General features: G+C 45.0%; 1 protein-coding gene and 1 long non-coding RNA gene across 3 annotated transcripts; one reads left to right on the top strand and one right to left on the bottom strand.

Moving 5' to 3' along the window:
- Positions 1–2,002: 2,002 nt before the first annotated feature.
- LOC310689597 lies at positions 2,003–3,590 on the top strand. The gene is made up of 2 exons (XR_014517542.1): positions 2,003–2,118; positions 3,482–3,590. It is a non-coding gene; the product is annotated as an uncharacterized lncRNA (long non-coding RNA).
- LOC310689282 (vomeronasal type-2 receptor 26-like) lies at positions 2,823–16,971 on the bottom strand. Of its 2 annotated transcripts, XM_083466787.1 has the most exons (7): positions 16,684–16,971; positions 16,322–16,586; positions 10,261–10,552; positions 9,376–10,188; positions 6,615–6,842; positions 5,314–5,440; positions 2,823–4,498 (listed from the first exon to the last, which is right to left on the bottom strand). In XM_083466787.1, the coding sequence occupies exons 2-7, from the start codon at positions 16,417–16,419 to the stop codon at positions 3,600–3,602; spliced, it is 2,457 nt and encodes an 818-aa protein (XP_083322913.1). In that variant the 5' UTR covers positions 16,420–16,586; positions 16,684–16,971; the 3' UTR covers positions 2,823–3,599. The 2 variants fall into 2 exon arrangements, with proteins under 2 accessions (XP_083322913.1, XP_083322914.1); XM_083466788.1 differs by lacking the exon at positions 16,322–16,586.
- Between the last annotated feature and the right edge of the window lie 198 nt (positions 16,972–17,169).

Raw genomic sequence — 17,169 nt, forward strand, 5'->3', positions numbered from 1 at the left:
CACTGCGATACGATACGATACGATACGATACGATATCTTTATTGTCATTGTCCCTTGCAGAACAATGAAATTGAAAACTACATAAAAACTACATAAAACTACTACAGAACTACATAAAACATTCAAAAACCCCTAAAAACTCTAAAACCCCATTTTAAAATACACTATACTACAGAGACCCCTTATGCTGCATTTAGAACCAGAATTGCATTAGCGTAGAAACTGTTTTTCAGGCGGCTAGTTCTGGCCTTTATAACCCTATACCTTCTTCCAGAAGGCAGAAGCTGAAAGAGATCATTTCCGGGGTGCGTACTATCCTGTGCTATCTCTGCCACTTTCTTATGGCACCTGGCAGCATAGATTTGATCCAAGGTGGGAAGAGTGCACCCAATTATTCTCTCCACAGTCTTTACAACCCTGGACACCATTGTTTTTTCCCTGGCCGTGCAGCTCCCAAACCACACACAGAGACCATAAGTTAGTACGCTCTCCACAGTGCAATGGTAGAATGCCATCAACAGGTCCTTTGAGAGATTGTTTTTCCGGAGGATTCTCAGAAAATATAACCTCTGCTGTGCTCTCTTCACCAGGTCTTTGCTGTTCTCTCCCCAGGTTAGGTCGTCTCTCAACTCCATTCCCAGAAATCGAAACACTGTGACCTGTTCCACGCACTTCCCCTCAATAATAAGTGGCTGAATATTCAATTTACATTTCCTAAAGTCCACAATGATCTCTTTTGTTTTCTTTAAGTTAAGCAGTAAGTTGTTTTTCCTGCACCACTCCCCCAACCACTCAACTTCCTTCCTATAGGCCGTCTCCCCCTCTCCAGCCGTAATTAAACCAACCACCGTTGTATCATCTGCGAACTTAATGATCTTATTACTGGGGTATTTGGGGGCACAGTCAGCTGTATAGAGCGTATATAAAAGCGGGCTCAACACGCACCCCTGCGGCATCCCTGTATTTGTGATGAGATCTGCAGAGACGTGGGAAAAGTCTAATATCCACCTGCACAAACATGGTAGAAGTCCCAGGTCTAATAATTTGGGCACCAATCTATGCGGAAGAATAGTATTAAATGCAAACTAAAGTCTACAAAGAACAGTCTCGCGTAGTTCCCTTGCTTCTCCAAATGAGTCAGGACAGCATGTAAAGCCATTGCCACAGCATCCTCTGTGGATCTCTTTGCCTTGTACGCAAACTGGTGAGGGTCAAGTCCCACTGGCAGACAAGATAAGATGCGCTTCCTCACCAGTTTTTCGAAACATTTCATTATAATGGGTGTTAGCGCCACAGGGCGAAAATCAGACTGTCTATCTTTGGTGGTTTTGGCAGGGGTATAATGGTACCGGATTTCAGACAGGGTGGAACAGTGGCTTGGGCCAGAGACTGGTTAAAAATCTTCGTAAAGATTCATGCCAGTTGGTCCGAACAATCTCTTAGCACCCTGCCAGCCACCCCATCCGGGCCCATAGCCTTCCTTGTGTTTACCTCCTTTAATATTTGCCTCACTTCTCCCTCTCCCACCCTGGCAGCATTTCCTGTAGGTAGTGACGCCAATAGCTCTGGCATCCCTGTTGGAGTCACTGTTGGTGTCACCTCAAATAGGGCAAAGAAGGTCTTCAGCTCTCCCACCAAGGAAGCAGTACTTTCTACCACTGATGTATTTATTGATTTATAACCAGTCAGATGTTGGACTCCCTGCCACATTGGTCTAGGATCATTTCTCAGATGGTCCTCGATTTTTCCTCTGTACTCCGCTTTTGCTTTCCTGATACCCCTCTTCAAGTTCGCTCTTTCTATGCCATACAATACCCGGTCCCCAGTTCTAAATCTGACATTTGAATATTATGTCCCACATCCAAGCAGGTGGTTCAAGGGGCCATGGTCTTGCAGATAGGTGCCATCCTGGAAAGTAACCTGCATGCAAGACACAACCATACTGACTATTGTTCCTCTGTTTCTCCATGCACCAGGTCCAGTGGACGGGCTGAAGAACCAGTTCAGATTAACTACATCAAGGAACTAGATCACACCATTGCTTGCAAGAGGAAGAACCCTACTTCCTGCTCCTGGCATTTCTACCAGCTCACCAAGCTCCCAGAGTCTGTGCAGCCTGTAAGTAAGAGGAGAAGGGAAGAGGAAGAGGTTGGCCACACAAAGGGCAAGATCTTTTGTTAATCTTTTGATCAAAAGCCCACAGAATCTGCTGTTGAACTTGCAGGGGGGGGGCTCAAGGAGAGGAGAACAGACACCAGCAAAGCTGTAAAAATGAGCTCTGGGAGCAAATCTGCGGAAAGTCACTGTGACCTCACAATCATTTCCTCCAAGAGGCAACTGTGCAGTCAAAGAGATAGATGCTTGTGGCACCCTAAATGGCCTCAGCCTAGGATACCCGAAGGAGCATCTCCACCCCCATCATTCAGCCTGGACACTGAGGTCCCGCTCCAAGGGCCTCCTGGTGGTTCCCTCACTGCGAGAAGTGAGGTTACAGGGAACCAGGCAGAGGGCTTTCTCAGTAGTGGCACCCGCCCTCTTTTAAAGCTATCTTATCTTTAAAAGACATCTGAAGGCAGCCCTGTTTAGGGAAGTTTATAATGTCTGATATTTTATCGTGTTTTCACTCTTCTGCTGGGAGCTGCTCAGAGTGGCTGGGGAAACCCAGTCAGATGGGTGGGGTATTAATAATAATAATAATAATAATAATAATAATAATAATAATAATAATATTATTATTATTATTATTATTATTATTATTATTATTATTATTACAGACCGGCCATGCTTGGAAGCTGTGTTTAAATGTAAGCAACTGCCCTTTCCATATTTGAAAAACCCACACACTTCATAAAGCTGATTGGTCTACATGTCATTTAGGAGAAGGAAAGTGCAGCCCTTTCTTCTGAACTGCAGGCAGTGGAATGCATTCCTCCTGTCATCACCCTGTTTTTATCAAGGGGCAGAGTTAAGCCAGGTTGAGCCCAGCGTGTCCCTTCTGTAGCGTATGCATACAGAATTAGCATATGCATACATACAGAGAGCACAGCTCTGTGAGGTGGGACCACCATCTCTTTGTATTTATGTTCACTGGCAAACAGTAGCCACTCACTGAGCTTCCTTTTGCCCTGCCACTGCTAAGGAGGACTCTAGACATAGCCAGGGGTCAGAGCTGAGGAATACATGGAAACACATCAGCAACAAAAACCAAACATGTTGGAGCAAAGTCATCAGAAATAGAGACACACAGCCTGTTCCTGGTTCACTTGGCATTCAGCTCCACTCCCAGCTCCTCATAACATCAGGGCCTTGTGTAATGTTGCACATGTGATGTTGTGTTGGGTCTCCCCAATCCTCTGGAGAAGCTGGACCAACATGCGGATCAGTTATGTAGTGGGAATCAGGCAGTAATAAAGGACATTAAACATTGAGCCCAGTGGGCTTGGGGCCATTGCATGACATATACATTCATTTTCACCTGCAGGATTCATGTGAAATGAAGAGGACTATGTGAAGCTACAGTCCCAAGACAACTACATGTGCTTCCTTTCTACTGTGCTGGCCATTGACGACATTGAATGTTTTAAGCCTCAGATGCCATCTTAAGTCCTTGTTCCCAGGTGCTCCTTTGTATTCAGATCAGGCCTCAGCAGAATAACGTAGCACTTGGGTAGGAAGATGCAGCCCAGGAGCCCAGCACTGGAGGCCAACATAGAGAAGATCTGCACGGCCACCATGTACTTCCCCTTGGTGCTCAAGTAGGTGGGCACAAAAGACACCCAAACACTGCAGAAGACCAGCATGCTGAAGGTGATCAGCTTGGCTTCGTTGAAGGAGCCAGGCAGCTTCCTGGCTAGGAAAGCCACCGTGAAGCAGATGGCAGCCAGGAAGCCCAGGTAGCCAAGGGCAACATAAAACATGGCCACAGAGCCTTCGTTGCATTGCAAGATGATCTCTTCCGCCTGGGAGTGCATGTCGGGCTCTGGGAATGGGGGAGAAGAGCCCAGCCAGATGGTGCAGATGAGAACTTGCACACCAGAACAGGAGATGACAATGGAGTTGGCCAGACTCTTCCCTAGCCATCTCCTCACCCTGTTCCCTGGCCTTGTGGCCAGGAAGGCCAGCACCACCGTGATGGTCTTGGCCAAGAGAGAAGAAACAGCAACGGAGAAGATGATGCTGAAGGCCGTTTGTCGGAGAAGGCAGGTCGCTATTCTTGGTTGCCCAATGAAGAGGAAGGAGGACAAACAGGAAAGCAGGAGGGAGACGAGCAGGATGTAGGAGAGGTCCCGGTTGTTGGCTTTGACTATTGGGGTTTCTTTGTATTTAATGAAGATTCCTAACACAATTCCTGCTGTAGAAGATAAGAAGAGGACAATGGAAGCTAAGGTGATCCCCAGATGGTCTTCATAAGCCAGGAAGGTCACAGTCTTGGGGACACATTGATCTCTGTCGTTGTTTGGATGCTGATCTTCTGGGCATTTGGTGCAACGTTCTGCATCTGAAAAAGAGAATAATGGAATCACAGAACTGTAGAGTTGGAAAGGAATCCTCTCATGCAGGGATATGGAGTTGTTCCATATGGGCATCAAGAGTGGCTTTTTCAAAGTCTATGCTGATGTGGCATAGGAGATAAGAATGTGTAAATAGGTAAAGAGAGGGGGAAATAGTCTGTTGGTTTTACAAAAATGTTTGCCCTTTCCTCCAGGGAGATAGAGGAGTACACAATCTTATTCTCATTTTAATCACCAAAGCAACATTGTGATCTTGGATTAACTGAGAGGCAATGACCTCCACATTGGTTTACTGCATTATATGGTTCCTGCGTAATCCTGAAGACACATTTGTTTAACTTATCCTTGTTAATGCAAACAGTTTTCTATTGCTTCCATGCGATTCTCATACTAGTGAGATCAGAATAGTCCATCTATTGCATTGTAATCATTTTCATATACTGTATCATTTATTTTGTATTACACTTTTACTGTGTTAAAAATCTGCCACTTCTCATCATTTGTTAGTTCTACTTAATCACTTTCGAATTTAGAAAATTTCCTTTTTAATGCTGTTTTAGTTCCTTTATCATTGAAAGCTCGGTATAAAATAGCAAAAAGCAATGATTCCCACTTTGAACCCCAGTGATTGCTGACTTGTGGCATTTCTTTCAAATCACTTCCTGGAATGAAGGTGATTAAGAAGAGAATAGAAAGGATGTGCATTCAGCAATGTCTTCAGAATTCCCACAAAAAATGTACCTGAATGAATCTCTGCCCTGAATTTATTCTCCCAAGGAGTCTTTCCCTTAGAGCAACCAACCTGCCTGAGTGGAGAACGCCCCTTCTGCACAGGGAACGCAAGCAGAGCAGCAAACAGGCTTTCCTTCTTGAACCACCTTGGCATATCCAGGTCGACATCTTTCAGTACACCTGGAACGAGGTGCAGCCTAACCATAGAGAGAAGAAGATGTATTGAGGGGAAAGTGTCCGGAGTATTTGTGCAGATGGAATTCCCTCATAGAATTTGGAAATGACCCACCAAACAGGATCTCTCATCCCACTCACCCCATCCACTCTGGCGGAGAATCGTTTTTGATACAGAATAGCATGGCAGGGAGACCACTTGGGTGTGTTTGCTTGCTTGTTTTAACATTTATATCACACTTTTCTATACAAAGGTCTGCTCAAGGCAGGAGACAAAATACAGTGGTGCCCCGCAAGACGAATGCCTCGCAAGACAGAAAACTCGCTAGACGAAAGAGTTTTCCGTTTTGGAGGTGCTTCGCAAAACGAATTTCCTATGGGCTTGCTTCGCAAGGCGACAATGTCTTGCGAGTTCCTGCTGGGTTTCCCCCCCCCCTTTTTTTCTAAGCCGCTAAGCCGCTTATCATCTGATCTGATCAGCAGATTAGCCGCTAATAGCCACTAATAGCGCTAATCCGCTAATCCGTCAATGGGCTTGCTTCGCAAGACGAAAAAACTGCTAGACGAAGAGAATCACAGAACAGATTCTTTTCGTCTTGCGAGGCACCACTGTATACATAAAGCAAATAGCAATCCTAGAATCACAGCATTAAGAAAAGGGCAGCTACAGAACAAACTGATGAAGATTACTAATTGAAAATACTGACACCTGAATACAGTAATGAAAAACTGACTCTTGGATCATTATTAAAATAAATTTTGAGTCCTGGGAAAGAAGGGAAGAAATGAACCTCTTGTAGGAAGCTCCTACATAACAGAGAAGTTCCCCCTCTGGCGATCATCATCATCATCACTGCTATCATCATCCTCTGACCTTTCCTCCAATGATCGCAAGGTGATTTCTGCAGCTTTCTCCCATCTAATTTAATATCTGAACAGCCCTGCAGGGGTTGCAAGGCAGAGGATGTTCATGGCAAGAGAGCTGGCCCAGGCTGCTCAGGACCCTTCTGAAAGGTTGGGTCCAGTGGCCCATGATTTTCCCATGGCCTGCAGTGAACCCACACTTTCCAGGGGTTCATAACATGAGGAGTCATCTTAAAGCACCATTGGCTGACCACAAAATGACATTTTACAGCAGTTGCTCAAGGAAGAGCCTAAGCAGGCTCTCCTACCCTCTTCGTCTGTTACACCCCCTACCTTGTTAAATTTATTAGGCCACTCAATAGCTTCTGGATTAATGGTGAACTTTATTACACCCGATTCCTCTCTCCTGATGCCCCCAATGTTCACCATTGCACGAGACTCATTGGGAAACATCACCAAATTCTTTATATCAAAGTCAGAAGGCAGCTCCCAATTCTCATCCAAACAAAGTCTGCCCCTGGATGTATTGAAACACTGAATTTCATTTAAGAAAGGATGAAGCTGGAACGACAGGGAAGGCAGTATTAAGAAACCATGTTGAATATCTTAGTTCTACTGACTTATGAACTGGGGCTAGACTCATCTAGACTAGAAGCCCTATTCAGGCATTTCATTTGATTGATTAAAGCAGGAGTTTTCGACCCGTGTGCCATGGCACCCTGGGGTGTCAGGGGATGATAGTCAGGGGTGCCGTGAGCAACACTGGCCTCCATCCCTCTTTCCTTCCCTCCTTCCTTTGTTGCGCCCTCTTGCACCTCTGCCTCCCAAAGGCTTGCACAGCTGTTTCTTGCAGCGGCTACAAGCTTGTCTACAAGCTCCCCAGGCGAATGGTGCCTCTGGGGCTGGCCAGGGGTGCTGGGTGCCAGGAGCTGAGGTGTCTTGGAGTAAGCAAGCAGGTGGGCGAGGAAGCCCAGCCAGCCAGTCCACCAGCCCTTGCTTTGTGGAAGGGACAAAGAAGTGGGAGGCCAGGCAGGCAGGCAGGCACCACACTGGCCTTCCTTGTGCTTGTGGGACCACTAAGGCTGGGGGCATCCTCTTTCCAGGCCCCCATGGGGCCGCATGAGGAGTCCTCTTTCTTTGAGGTGGGGGGTGGCTCAGGGATCAGGGACGGCTGTGGGGGCTGCCTGCGGGACTCCCAAGGAGAAGGGACAGAAGAGGAGAGGAGGCTGAGGGAACAATCCACAAGGGAGGGTATTTGAAAAGGGGCGAGGGGCTGTCTGATCTGCAGGCAAAGGTTGAAATAACTGGGCTTCTGAGGTCTGGAGCTTGTTTCTCCGCTGGTGAGCCACAGAAAGAATGTGGCTGGTCAAGAGAGCTGTGGACTCAAAAAAGGCTGAAAACCTCTGGATTAAAGTATTTATATAATTATAAAATATCAAGGAGCTTTGAAGAATGAGATTAATACAAATGACAATACTATTTTAAAACTCACAAAGAACGCAAACATCCAAAATGTCTAACAGGCACAATCCTAAAAAACGGTGCTTGGGAATAAGTGCATTGGAACGAGCTGAGAGAGCAGCATTTCCACAGGAGTCCCTTTCATCTCGAGTGAAGATTATTGCACATTACGAGGGTAACTGCAGAGAAGGCCTGCACAGACCCTGCCCTTGTCATCTGTGTTGTGCCTCCTTCGCGAGAGGTTCAGAGGGTGGCAACACGAGAGCGGGACTTTTCTGTGGAAGGGAGGCTTGCCTTCATGACATATTTTTAAGTGGTGACAAAAGCATCCAGACTGTTGGTGGATTAAACAATCCATGGCCTTTTAAATGAGTTTGTGAGAGGAGGGTTATTGGTTTGCTTTTCTTAGTTTATTGTTACAGGGTTTTTTTCTCATTCAATATTTTTATGCTATGATCTGCCCTGTGATCTTTGGGCAAAGGACAGTTAACAACAATAACAGCAGCAGCAACAACAACAACTAGAAGAGTGCCACAAGGCATGCACTCCTCCCAATCCCTGCAGAGCCGTAGTGAGATTCCAAGGTGTTTCCAGGTGCTCCCCCAGGGTCAGGGTTCCTTTGAGAACCAAGACAAGTAGAGACTGCCATAGCTTTAAGTTGAGACGGAGGGAGTCCAGATCTTACAGCGTGGTCATCTCAGTGGCAAGGAGCCCCACACAGTGGCCTTGCATTGCAGAGAGAGCTCTCCTGAACCCGCCACTGGCCTTTGCAGAAACTTCTCCCCTTTCTCCCACTTCCACAACCCCTAGAATTCCAAAGCACAGATTTCTTTTGTGGCATCAGACTCAGACTCAGTATGCCCTGATAGCCTCCCCTGCTGAGCCCGGTGGCCAGAGCGACTCTTCATTTCTCTCAGTGTCTACATTACCTTCCTTTTGTCTGGTTAGTGACTTGGGGAAAGTGGGGACCTTCAGTTCTTGCAACTGCCTCAATCTGGCCAGACCTTCAGAGAAGTGTTATTGGGACAATGAGGGCAGAGCTGCTTCTGTTTCACTTTGAATAAAGAGTTAAGTTTACTGGTTTCTGGTGATTTCATGTTTAATTGCTGACTTACTGATCCAAGCCTTGACACAAAATTAGTATATAAAACCATGGAATGGAGACTCTCCAAGTGTCTCTATTTTCTCAGGGACGTCCCTGATTTAGAGAAGCCATCCCGGTTTCTGATTTGATCCCCGAATGTCCCTCTTTTCCTTAGGCTGTCCCTATTTTTGTGGGAGAAATGTTAGGAGGGTATGGAGTTATCCAACCCCTGAGCCATCTGAAGACAATCCTGTATAGGAAAGTGTTTTTGTTTTTTAATGTTTAATGTTTTATTATGTTTTTATATATGTAGGAAGCTGCCCAGAGTGGCTGGGGCAACCCAGTAAGAGGTGTGGGATATAAATAGTAAAATTCTTATTATGGAATGGGACGTCCCTATTTTCATCAGAGAAATGTTGGAGGGTAGGACATGTACAGGTTTTTATATGCACTGGAATCCCAAAAGAGGGGTGTTGTTTTTTGCCTGACATCTAAATTGTATTGTAGTTAGGACGGAGGATTGCAATTTGCAAAACGGGGAAGAAATACCTGCCATGGTTGTAGCCTTTGATGTTCCCCCTTCTTTCCTTCCCCCACCATCATCAGCCGCTTTGATCTAGATGAAAATGCAGCATTGACGGCCTGAGCCACAGCCTGAGCAGTGATGTAAGTGCTGTAGCTGTCTTGAGAGAGGGCTCTCTCCAGCTCCTCTTGCGGCAGAGACTCCAGGTTCTCCTCCTCTCTGCATCTTGTCTGGCCTTTCACAGACAACACATGCTTTGAATATGAACAATGAAACATTTTCCCCAGAAAATGCTGAAGAAGATTGGAAAGTACTGCATAGTAATCACGTTTTGTGCTCTTTATTCCGGTCCTCATTACAAAGGAGAGAGACCCATGAATGTACTGGAAGTACATAGGGGGAATAGACAAGCTAATACTGATTTCCTGAAAAGATGTTGTGATCCAGACTTTCGCCCCTATTTCCTTTTCATACATTTTGTGTATCGACACAATTTTTAAGAGTCCCACTGTGTCAGATACATAGCAAACAAATACACTGACTTGTCTCCAGATGAAAAAAGGTTCACCTGGGCTGATCCTAAGTGCTAGGTCACTTTCTTTTATTATTTTTGATAAGGCAATGCAAATCCCTTTGCTGATCAGCAGAGGGGTCAAGGCGCTCACAAACATTTCTCCACTGTTATTGTCCGGAGCCAAGAGGCCAATCCACGTCCATCCAAAATGCAGGAGCAACTCGACAATTCCTTGGAGCTGAGTTTGCTCTTTGGGGAGCATCCGGTAGACAAAAGGGAACTGAGTTTTATCTTCAAGACCCTGGGCAGTGAAGCCATAACTGATCTAGTGAGGAAATGAAAAGATTACTGTATGCCTTTCAAATTCTCTGACCTTCCATGCCCTACCCCTTCATACCTGTGGGATTTTGTAGATGCTTGACATGGCTGAAATCTCTTTGGAGATGGCAGAATTTCCCCTTTCAAGAACAACTAGCAGGTCATTTGGATCGCCACAGTGATAATTGGGAATATTGCTTCCCCTGCCTGCAAGCAGCTCTAGCATGGCATCTGAAGTCATCCTGGCATCTGCGTAGTTCTCATAGAGGCTGTAGCCAAGGGTGATGTTGGGTAAGAGCCTGAGATCCTGGTTGATCTCCTGGATGGTGAGCAAGAAGGACGATATGCGCCAGTAGAACCAAGGTGACTCTCTACAATAAAAGAATAAAGAAGTATAAAGCTACAATTCACAGCTGAATGAAAACAAACATTATCTGACCAACAGAGATTAGTATTTATTTAATTATCTTATTGCATTTATATCCAATATTTTTTCCTGCCCATTATACAATAAAGATTGGGCAATTCATGCTCCATTACAGGAGAACAGAAGCAGAGTCTCCATGTAATAAAACTGATTAAAAAATGAAGTTTGTGAAATACTGTGAAGCCGCAAAGGTTGCTTTTGCTTCAGTGGTCTTGGCTGCTTCCCGGAGGAGCTGAGTAAATTCCTCAGTTGTTCTTCAGAAGGAAAAATGGGGGTCAAGGAGGAGGAGGGTTTTGCCAAAAATCACCACAATGTTAGAAAACAGTTGGTTAGAAACAATTTGTGCCCTAGAGAGGAAGCAGAAAACGCCTCTTTAATTACAGATGAAGCCTGTGGTGTTGAAAATGTGTGTGTGAAAAAAATGAATATTTCTTGTTCACATTTTAGAGATCTGACTCCACTAACAATTAAGTCATATTAACTGCATTATTTCATTTGTTTAATTCGAAGCATATTTTTTTCTGCTTTTCAGCATGAAATGTCACACAGAGGGTTTTTAAATGTTTTAAACCGTTACATTCCTAAAAGACAACTCTGATTAGTTTATAAATTGTCCAAATAGAATAATAATAAATAAAATCATTGAAGCTTGGTGACTGCCTGAGTTTTGTGCCACCCGCAGGTGGGATAATTCAGGGCATTCTTTTGATTCCAGACCAGATTCATTTGCATTATTGTTTTACCACCTTCAAAAGGCAACGCAGCAGCATGAGTAGAGCATTTTACTAGGGAAGACCCAGGGAACAAGGAAATAGGAGAGGTTTTGAGGAGACTCTTTGCCCAGCTTCCAAATCCCATGAAGCCCAGCCAGTAGGGCCAATGGTCAGGGGTGATGGGGGTTCTAGTCCAGTGACCTCAGGAGGGCCCCCAGCCCCCCAACTCTGAAACAAGGGCTATTTCCTTGATAAATAGGAACCACGGCAGAAGTACTGGTAAGCGTGACATCCCTCTGTACAGGATGACATACTTCTCAGTGCTGGTGAAGGGAGTCTTGGAAAAGACATATGCATATTGATTAACAAAATGTTTTGAAGATACAATGCCACTAATGAGGAAGTCGCCAGCCCGGTAATAGCTGCAAGCATCAGTCTGATCCCTGACCAGATTCAAGGGGCATTTTGCCTTCTGGTTCCTGCAGACTACATGGTGCAGCATTAGCAGCAGAAGCAGCAGCAGAAGCAGCAGCAGGGATCTCATTCTGGCTTTGCATCTTACACATATATTCCTCTTTCCCCAGCCTTTCGCTTGCACTAAATCATGGCTCAGTCTGTCTCCGACACAGGAAATATCCTCTTCAGCAACGCTTTCTTTCACTGTCATGGTGTCATTAATATCATGTTGTTGTTGTTTCTGATGCTTATGCAATCTCCAGAAATATCTCTGGAGCTTTTAAAAGAAGAAATCACTATGATTTTGATAATTACAAGTGGAAGAAGTTTCACCACGATAACTTTCTGGAGTTTTGAATGGCTGAAGACGCAGGTGCAGAGCTGGAGGAAAACATGTTTCTCATATATGTGGCATAACTCAGTGTGTGTGCGTGTGTGTGTGTGTGTGTGTGTGTGTGTGTGTGTATGTGTTATTGGGGGGGGGAGTTTGGCCTGAACTTTTCTCACACAGACCTAATGAGAGCCCTGCAGCTGGATCAGACCAAAGACCCAACTAGTCTAACAGCCTGTACCTCATAGCAGCAAAACAGACGGTTAGGGCAGGAGGGTCCCAATGGGGCTGATCCCGCTCTTTCAAGAGACTGGGAGGGCTTAAATCTTTAACATGCTGCTAGCCATGATGCCCATGCTCTGCCTCCACAGGGGGAAATGCTGCTGCGCTTCAGTCCAGCCAGGGCTTTCAGCTGAGGCATTTGGTTGGTCCCTGTGAGACCAGGATGTGGGTTAATGATGAGTCATTGGTCTAATCCAACAGCCAGGCTCTTCCTATATTCTCACTCTTTTATTTCATAATTGCATTATGTTCTGGTGCCATGGACACCTTTCAGGGGATAGAAATGTCAATACCAAAAAGAATACAGAATCATCATCATCATCATCATCAGTGTTTCTTATACCCTACCCTACCACTCTGGGTGGCTTCCAGCAAAAATACAGGGAACAACAACCACATGAAATGGGTCAGTGCATCTGGCTGTTAACCAGAAATTTGTTACTTCAACCCTACCCAGGGATGGCTGTGGGAAGGTTTCCTGCATTGCAGGGGGTAAGACTGGATGCCCCTTGGTGTCCCATCCAGCTTTACAATACCATGACTGTGTTCACACATTAAAAGCTTCCCAGGATACGGCTGCCTTCAGATGAAAATTTATATAGTTCCACAAACCTTCTGCCTGGTTCCCTGTAATCTCACTGTGAGGGAAGCACCAGAAGGCTCTCAGAGCTGGGCCTCAGTGTATGGGCTGACCAAGGGGTGGGGACACTCCTTCAGGTACACAGGGCCAAAGCTGTGAGGGACTTTAAATATCAACCCCGACACTTTGAATTGTCGTGGAAAATGTACTGGGAGTCATTGTAGATCTTTTAGCCCAAATGTGAGAAAACCAGAACATGTAATACTCTGACGAGACAGTGGCCAGGAAGGTAGAGTTTCAGCTGGCATACCAGATGGAGTTGGTAGACAGTCACCCTGGACGCAGAGTTGACCTGCGCCTCCATGGACAGCTGTAAATCCAAAATGACCCCCACACTGTGTGCCTGGTCTTTTAGGGGCACAGTTTCCCCACACCTGCTCGTCCCCTGTCTCCCAGAAACAGTACTTCTGTCTTGTCGGGATTCAGTTTCAATCCATTAACCAGCCCCACCCTCCAACTGCTTCCAGACATTCACACAGGACCTTCACTGCCATTACTGGTTCCAATTTAAACAAGAGGTCGAGCTGAGTATCATCTGAATATTGATGAACACTCAGCCCCAACCGCTGCTGAGGTCTCCCAGTGGTTTCATACAGATAAGAAGGAGGGCATCTCACATCTGATTTGGTGAGTGGGGAGAGGTATGTCCATCTTGGCCCCTTCTTCGGGTGACTCCTACATTTCTGTGTTGAAGGAACAAATTTCTGCCATTTTTAGCGGGGAGGGGGTGTCAAGGGAGGGACCACCCTTTCCTTTATGGAGCACAATGTGGCTGTGCAGCTATGCAGCTTGGACTGTTAGAATTTGGGGGCTTGGGTCATCCCAGACGTCTTTTCATGGAGAACTTACTGGGGGCTTCTGGGGGTGGTTTTATCCTCTTTTGGATGAAAGGATCTTCTTTCTGTTTCCATGGAGGGAGGTGTTTTGGGGAGAATTTATGGGCTGTATCCCTTGAAATATGCCCCCTTTCTTCCTTTCTAGGCTTCTACTTTCACTCCATTTGCAGTCTGTTCCTTACAGGGTAGGAACCAAGCTAAGGACTGCAAATTCATTATTCTCCTATACATCCCAGCCGTGTGTTCCATATCCCTCTAAAGGAAAGCAGTGACATGGTGGCTTCAAAGCAGCTTAAAGTTTATTTCCACCACTATCTGAAAGGCTTCTTCAACAGAGGGCAACTCTCTGGGGTAGGTTGCAGGGGAGAAATATTGTTCTGTGGCTGTCCCTTCCCCTTCAATGTGTTTTGGAGAACACTTCTTGTCTTTTTCCAGGATGACAAGGAACCCTTAGTGAGTACTCTTTGGGTTTGGTCAGTCAACCAGCTACGAATCCACCTAAAAGTTACCACATTCAACCCACATTTTACCATCTTCCTTGCAAGAATATCAGTGGGGACTTTGTCAAAAGCCTTACTGAAATCAATATACACTATGTTCACAGCATCCCCCTGATCCACCAAGCTTTTTTAAAAAAAGAAAGAAATGAGATTCTTCTGGCATGACCTGTTTTTGAGAAACCCCTCCTGGGTCTTAGGAATCACAGCATCCTTTCCCAAGTGCTCACAGGCCAACTGTTGAATTATCTGTTCTAGGACCTTTCCTGGTATTGATGTTAAGTTCACTGGTCGGTAGTTGCTGAGTCTTCTCTCCCCCTCCTTTTTTTTTTTTTTAAGATGGGAACACTTGCCCACTTCCAGTCTGTTCTCCAAGAATTCCCAAAGATTATAGCCAGAGGCTCTGAGGTTACACCCACAAACTCCTTTAGTACCCTTGGATGCAGCTCATCAGGCCCTGGAGATTTGAATTCATTTAAAGTATCTAGGTGTTCCCTTACCACCCCTTTTCCTATCTTGGGTCGCAGCTCCCTCCTTGCATCACTTATTGTGTCATCACCAGGTAGGGCATCACTTTCCTTTTGGGCAAAGACAGAGGCAAAGTAGGTGTTTGTCACCCGATAGCATTTCTCTGTCTTTTCCCGCAGAAGACCTACCACTTGCTTGTTCTTCGTCTTACTTCGGACATGGACAAAAAAAACATTTAAAAAATTGTTTTTAACCTCTCTTGTAAGCCTGAGCTCATTCTGAGCTTTAGCCAGCCTGACCTTCACTCTCCAACCTTTGGCTGCTCATGTCTACTCCTCCTTTGCGATTCCCCCTTTCTTCCATTTCTTATGCATGCCCTTCTTTAACTCTCAGCTCTTCTGTAAGTTCCTTTTGCAACCCCACTGGTTTCTTTAGATGAGTCCCACTTTTCTTTCTTTTTGGAATTGTCTGCATGTGGGTGTATGTAAGTCAATTCAAAATAGGGCATTGACCTAATGTGTGTCTAGTACAACTATACTCAGAAGGATACATTTGAGCAAGGACTTCTTTTTATTAAAGCACTAATATTTTAAAATATCATGATATGGACTTCCAGTGAATTTTCTGAGTGAGCATAACATGGAGATGAACTTACATTTTCTCGCTTTTTCTGGCCATTATTTGCTCTCTGTTGTTCCGATCAGGCCTCAACAAAAGTATGTAACATTTGGGGGGAAAGATGCAACCCAGTAAGCCAGCGCTAGAGCATAAGATGGAGAAGATCTCCACGGCCACCAAGTATTTCCCTTTGGTGCTCATGTAGGTTGGAACAAAGGAACAAAACACCAACATGCTGGAAGTGATAAATTTGGCTTCATTGAAACTATCAGGTAATTTCCTGGCCAGAAAAGCCACAATGAAGCTGATTATGGCCAGGGAACCCATATAGCCCAAGACACAGTAAAACATGTTAGATGCACCCTCATTGCATTCCAATATGATCTTCCCATTCAAGGATTGCTCGTCCCTGTCTGGGAATGGAGGGGAAGTACTTAACCACAGAGCACAAATGGCAGCTTGAATGAAGGTGGAGGAGAGGACAATTGAAATGGTCAGTCTTTTCCCCACCCATTTCCTCATCCCAGATCCTGGCTTGGTGGCCATGAATGCCAGAACCACGGTGATGGTTTTTGCCAATATACAGGAAAGAGCCACAGAGAAGACAATGCCAAAGACCATTTGGCGTAGAAGGCAGATCCCTTTTCCTGGCTGCCCAATGAAGAGCAAAGCACAGAGGAAGCAAAGAAGAAGGGAGATGAGGAGAGTGTAAGTGAGGGGCCGGTTGTTGGCCTTGACGATGGATGTGTTCCTGAGTTTCACAAAACTTCCCAGCACTAAAATTGTGATGAAAGAGAAAGAAATGGCCAAGATAGCCAAGATAATCCCTAAATTTTCTTTGTAAGAGAGGTAGCTTAGAACTTTGGGAATACATTGACTGTGGTCCTTGCTGGGATACTGGTCTTCTGGACAATTGATACAAGCTTCCATATCTGAGGGGAGGAATGAAAAGCTGGTTATTTCTAGACATTTACCAATTATTACCTGAACAGTACATTAGAAGAGTCAGATTAATTTTCTACCTTCCTGAAATTCTTTTAACTACTTCAAGAAAAGCATTCCCAGTAGTGAGAATGAATCTTTCTGTGTTCACGTGTTCATGTTTGAGTTCATGCTTTGTAATAGCTAAATGTTTCTCTGTGTGATGGTAAGTGTAAGATATGCTCTTCAAATAAATAATTACTATGCTACATTATCAAAAATTATTAGTATCTATGTACATATAGCTTCCTACCCTCCTGGTTGGAGATCGTCCCTTCTGGACACTGAACACAATCATAGCAGCAGAATTTCTCTCCCTCCTTCTTTTTCTTGCTGTAGCCAGGATAGCAGTAGTCACTGCACAGAGAAACAGGGAGATGAGGAATAAGAGAGATGCCTTCTTCTGTATCACGTGAAAGGGAGACTAAAGAAGAAGCCAAGGGCTCAGCTCTGCCACTCCACCTCCACCTTCTGGGAGCAAGGATGCCTTCTTGGCTGCCTTCACTGCCACTCGGTGGGCTTGAGGATGAGCCTCACCAGGGTTGAAACTGCATTCAGTAGACATTAGATAGACTAGCTTGCTTCAGAACGAATATATTATTTTACATATCATGTATCACATTTTTTTCAGTTGACTCTCTGCTATTTTATGCTTGATACTGAATTATTTTTAATCCTGTGCATGAAGTTTACCTAATTTTCTCTTGGTTTTTAATGTATTATATTATTCAACCAGAAG

Source organism: Podarcis liolepis, assembly GCF_965112155.1.
Source record: "Podarcis liolepis genome assembly, chromosome: 12".
NCBI lineage: Eukaryota > Metazoa > Chordata > Lepidosauria > Squamata > Lacertidae > Podarcis > Podarcis liolepis.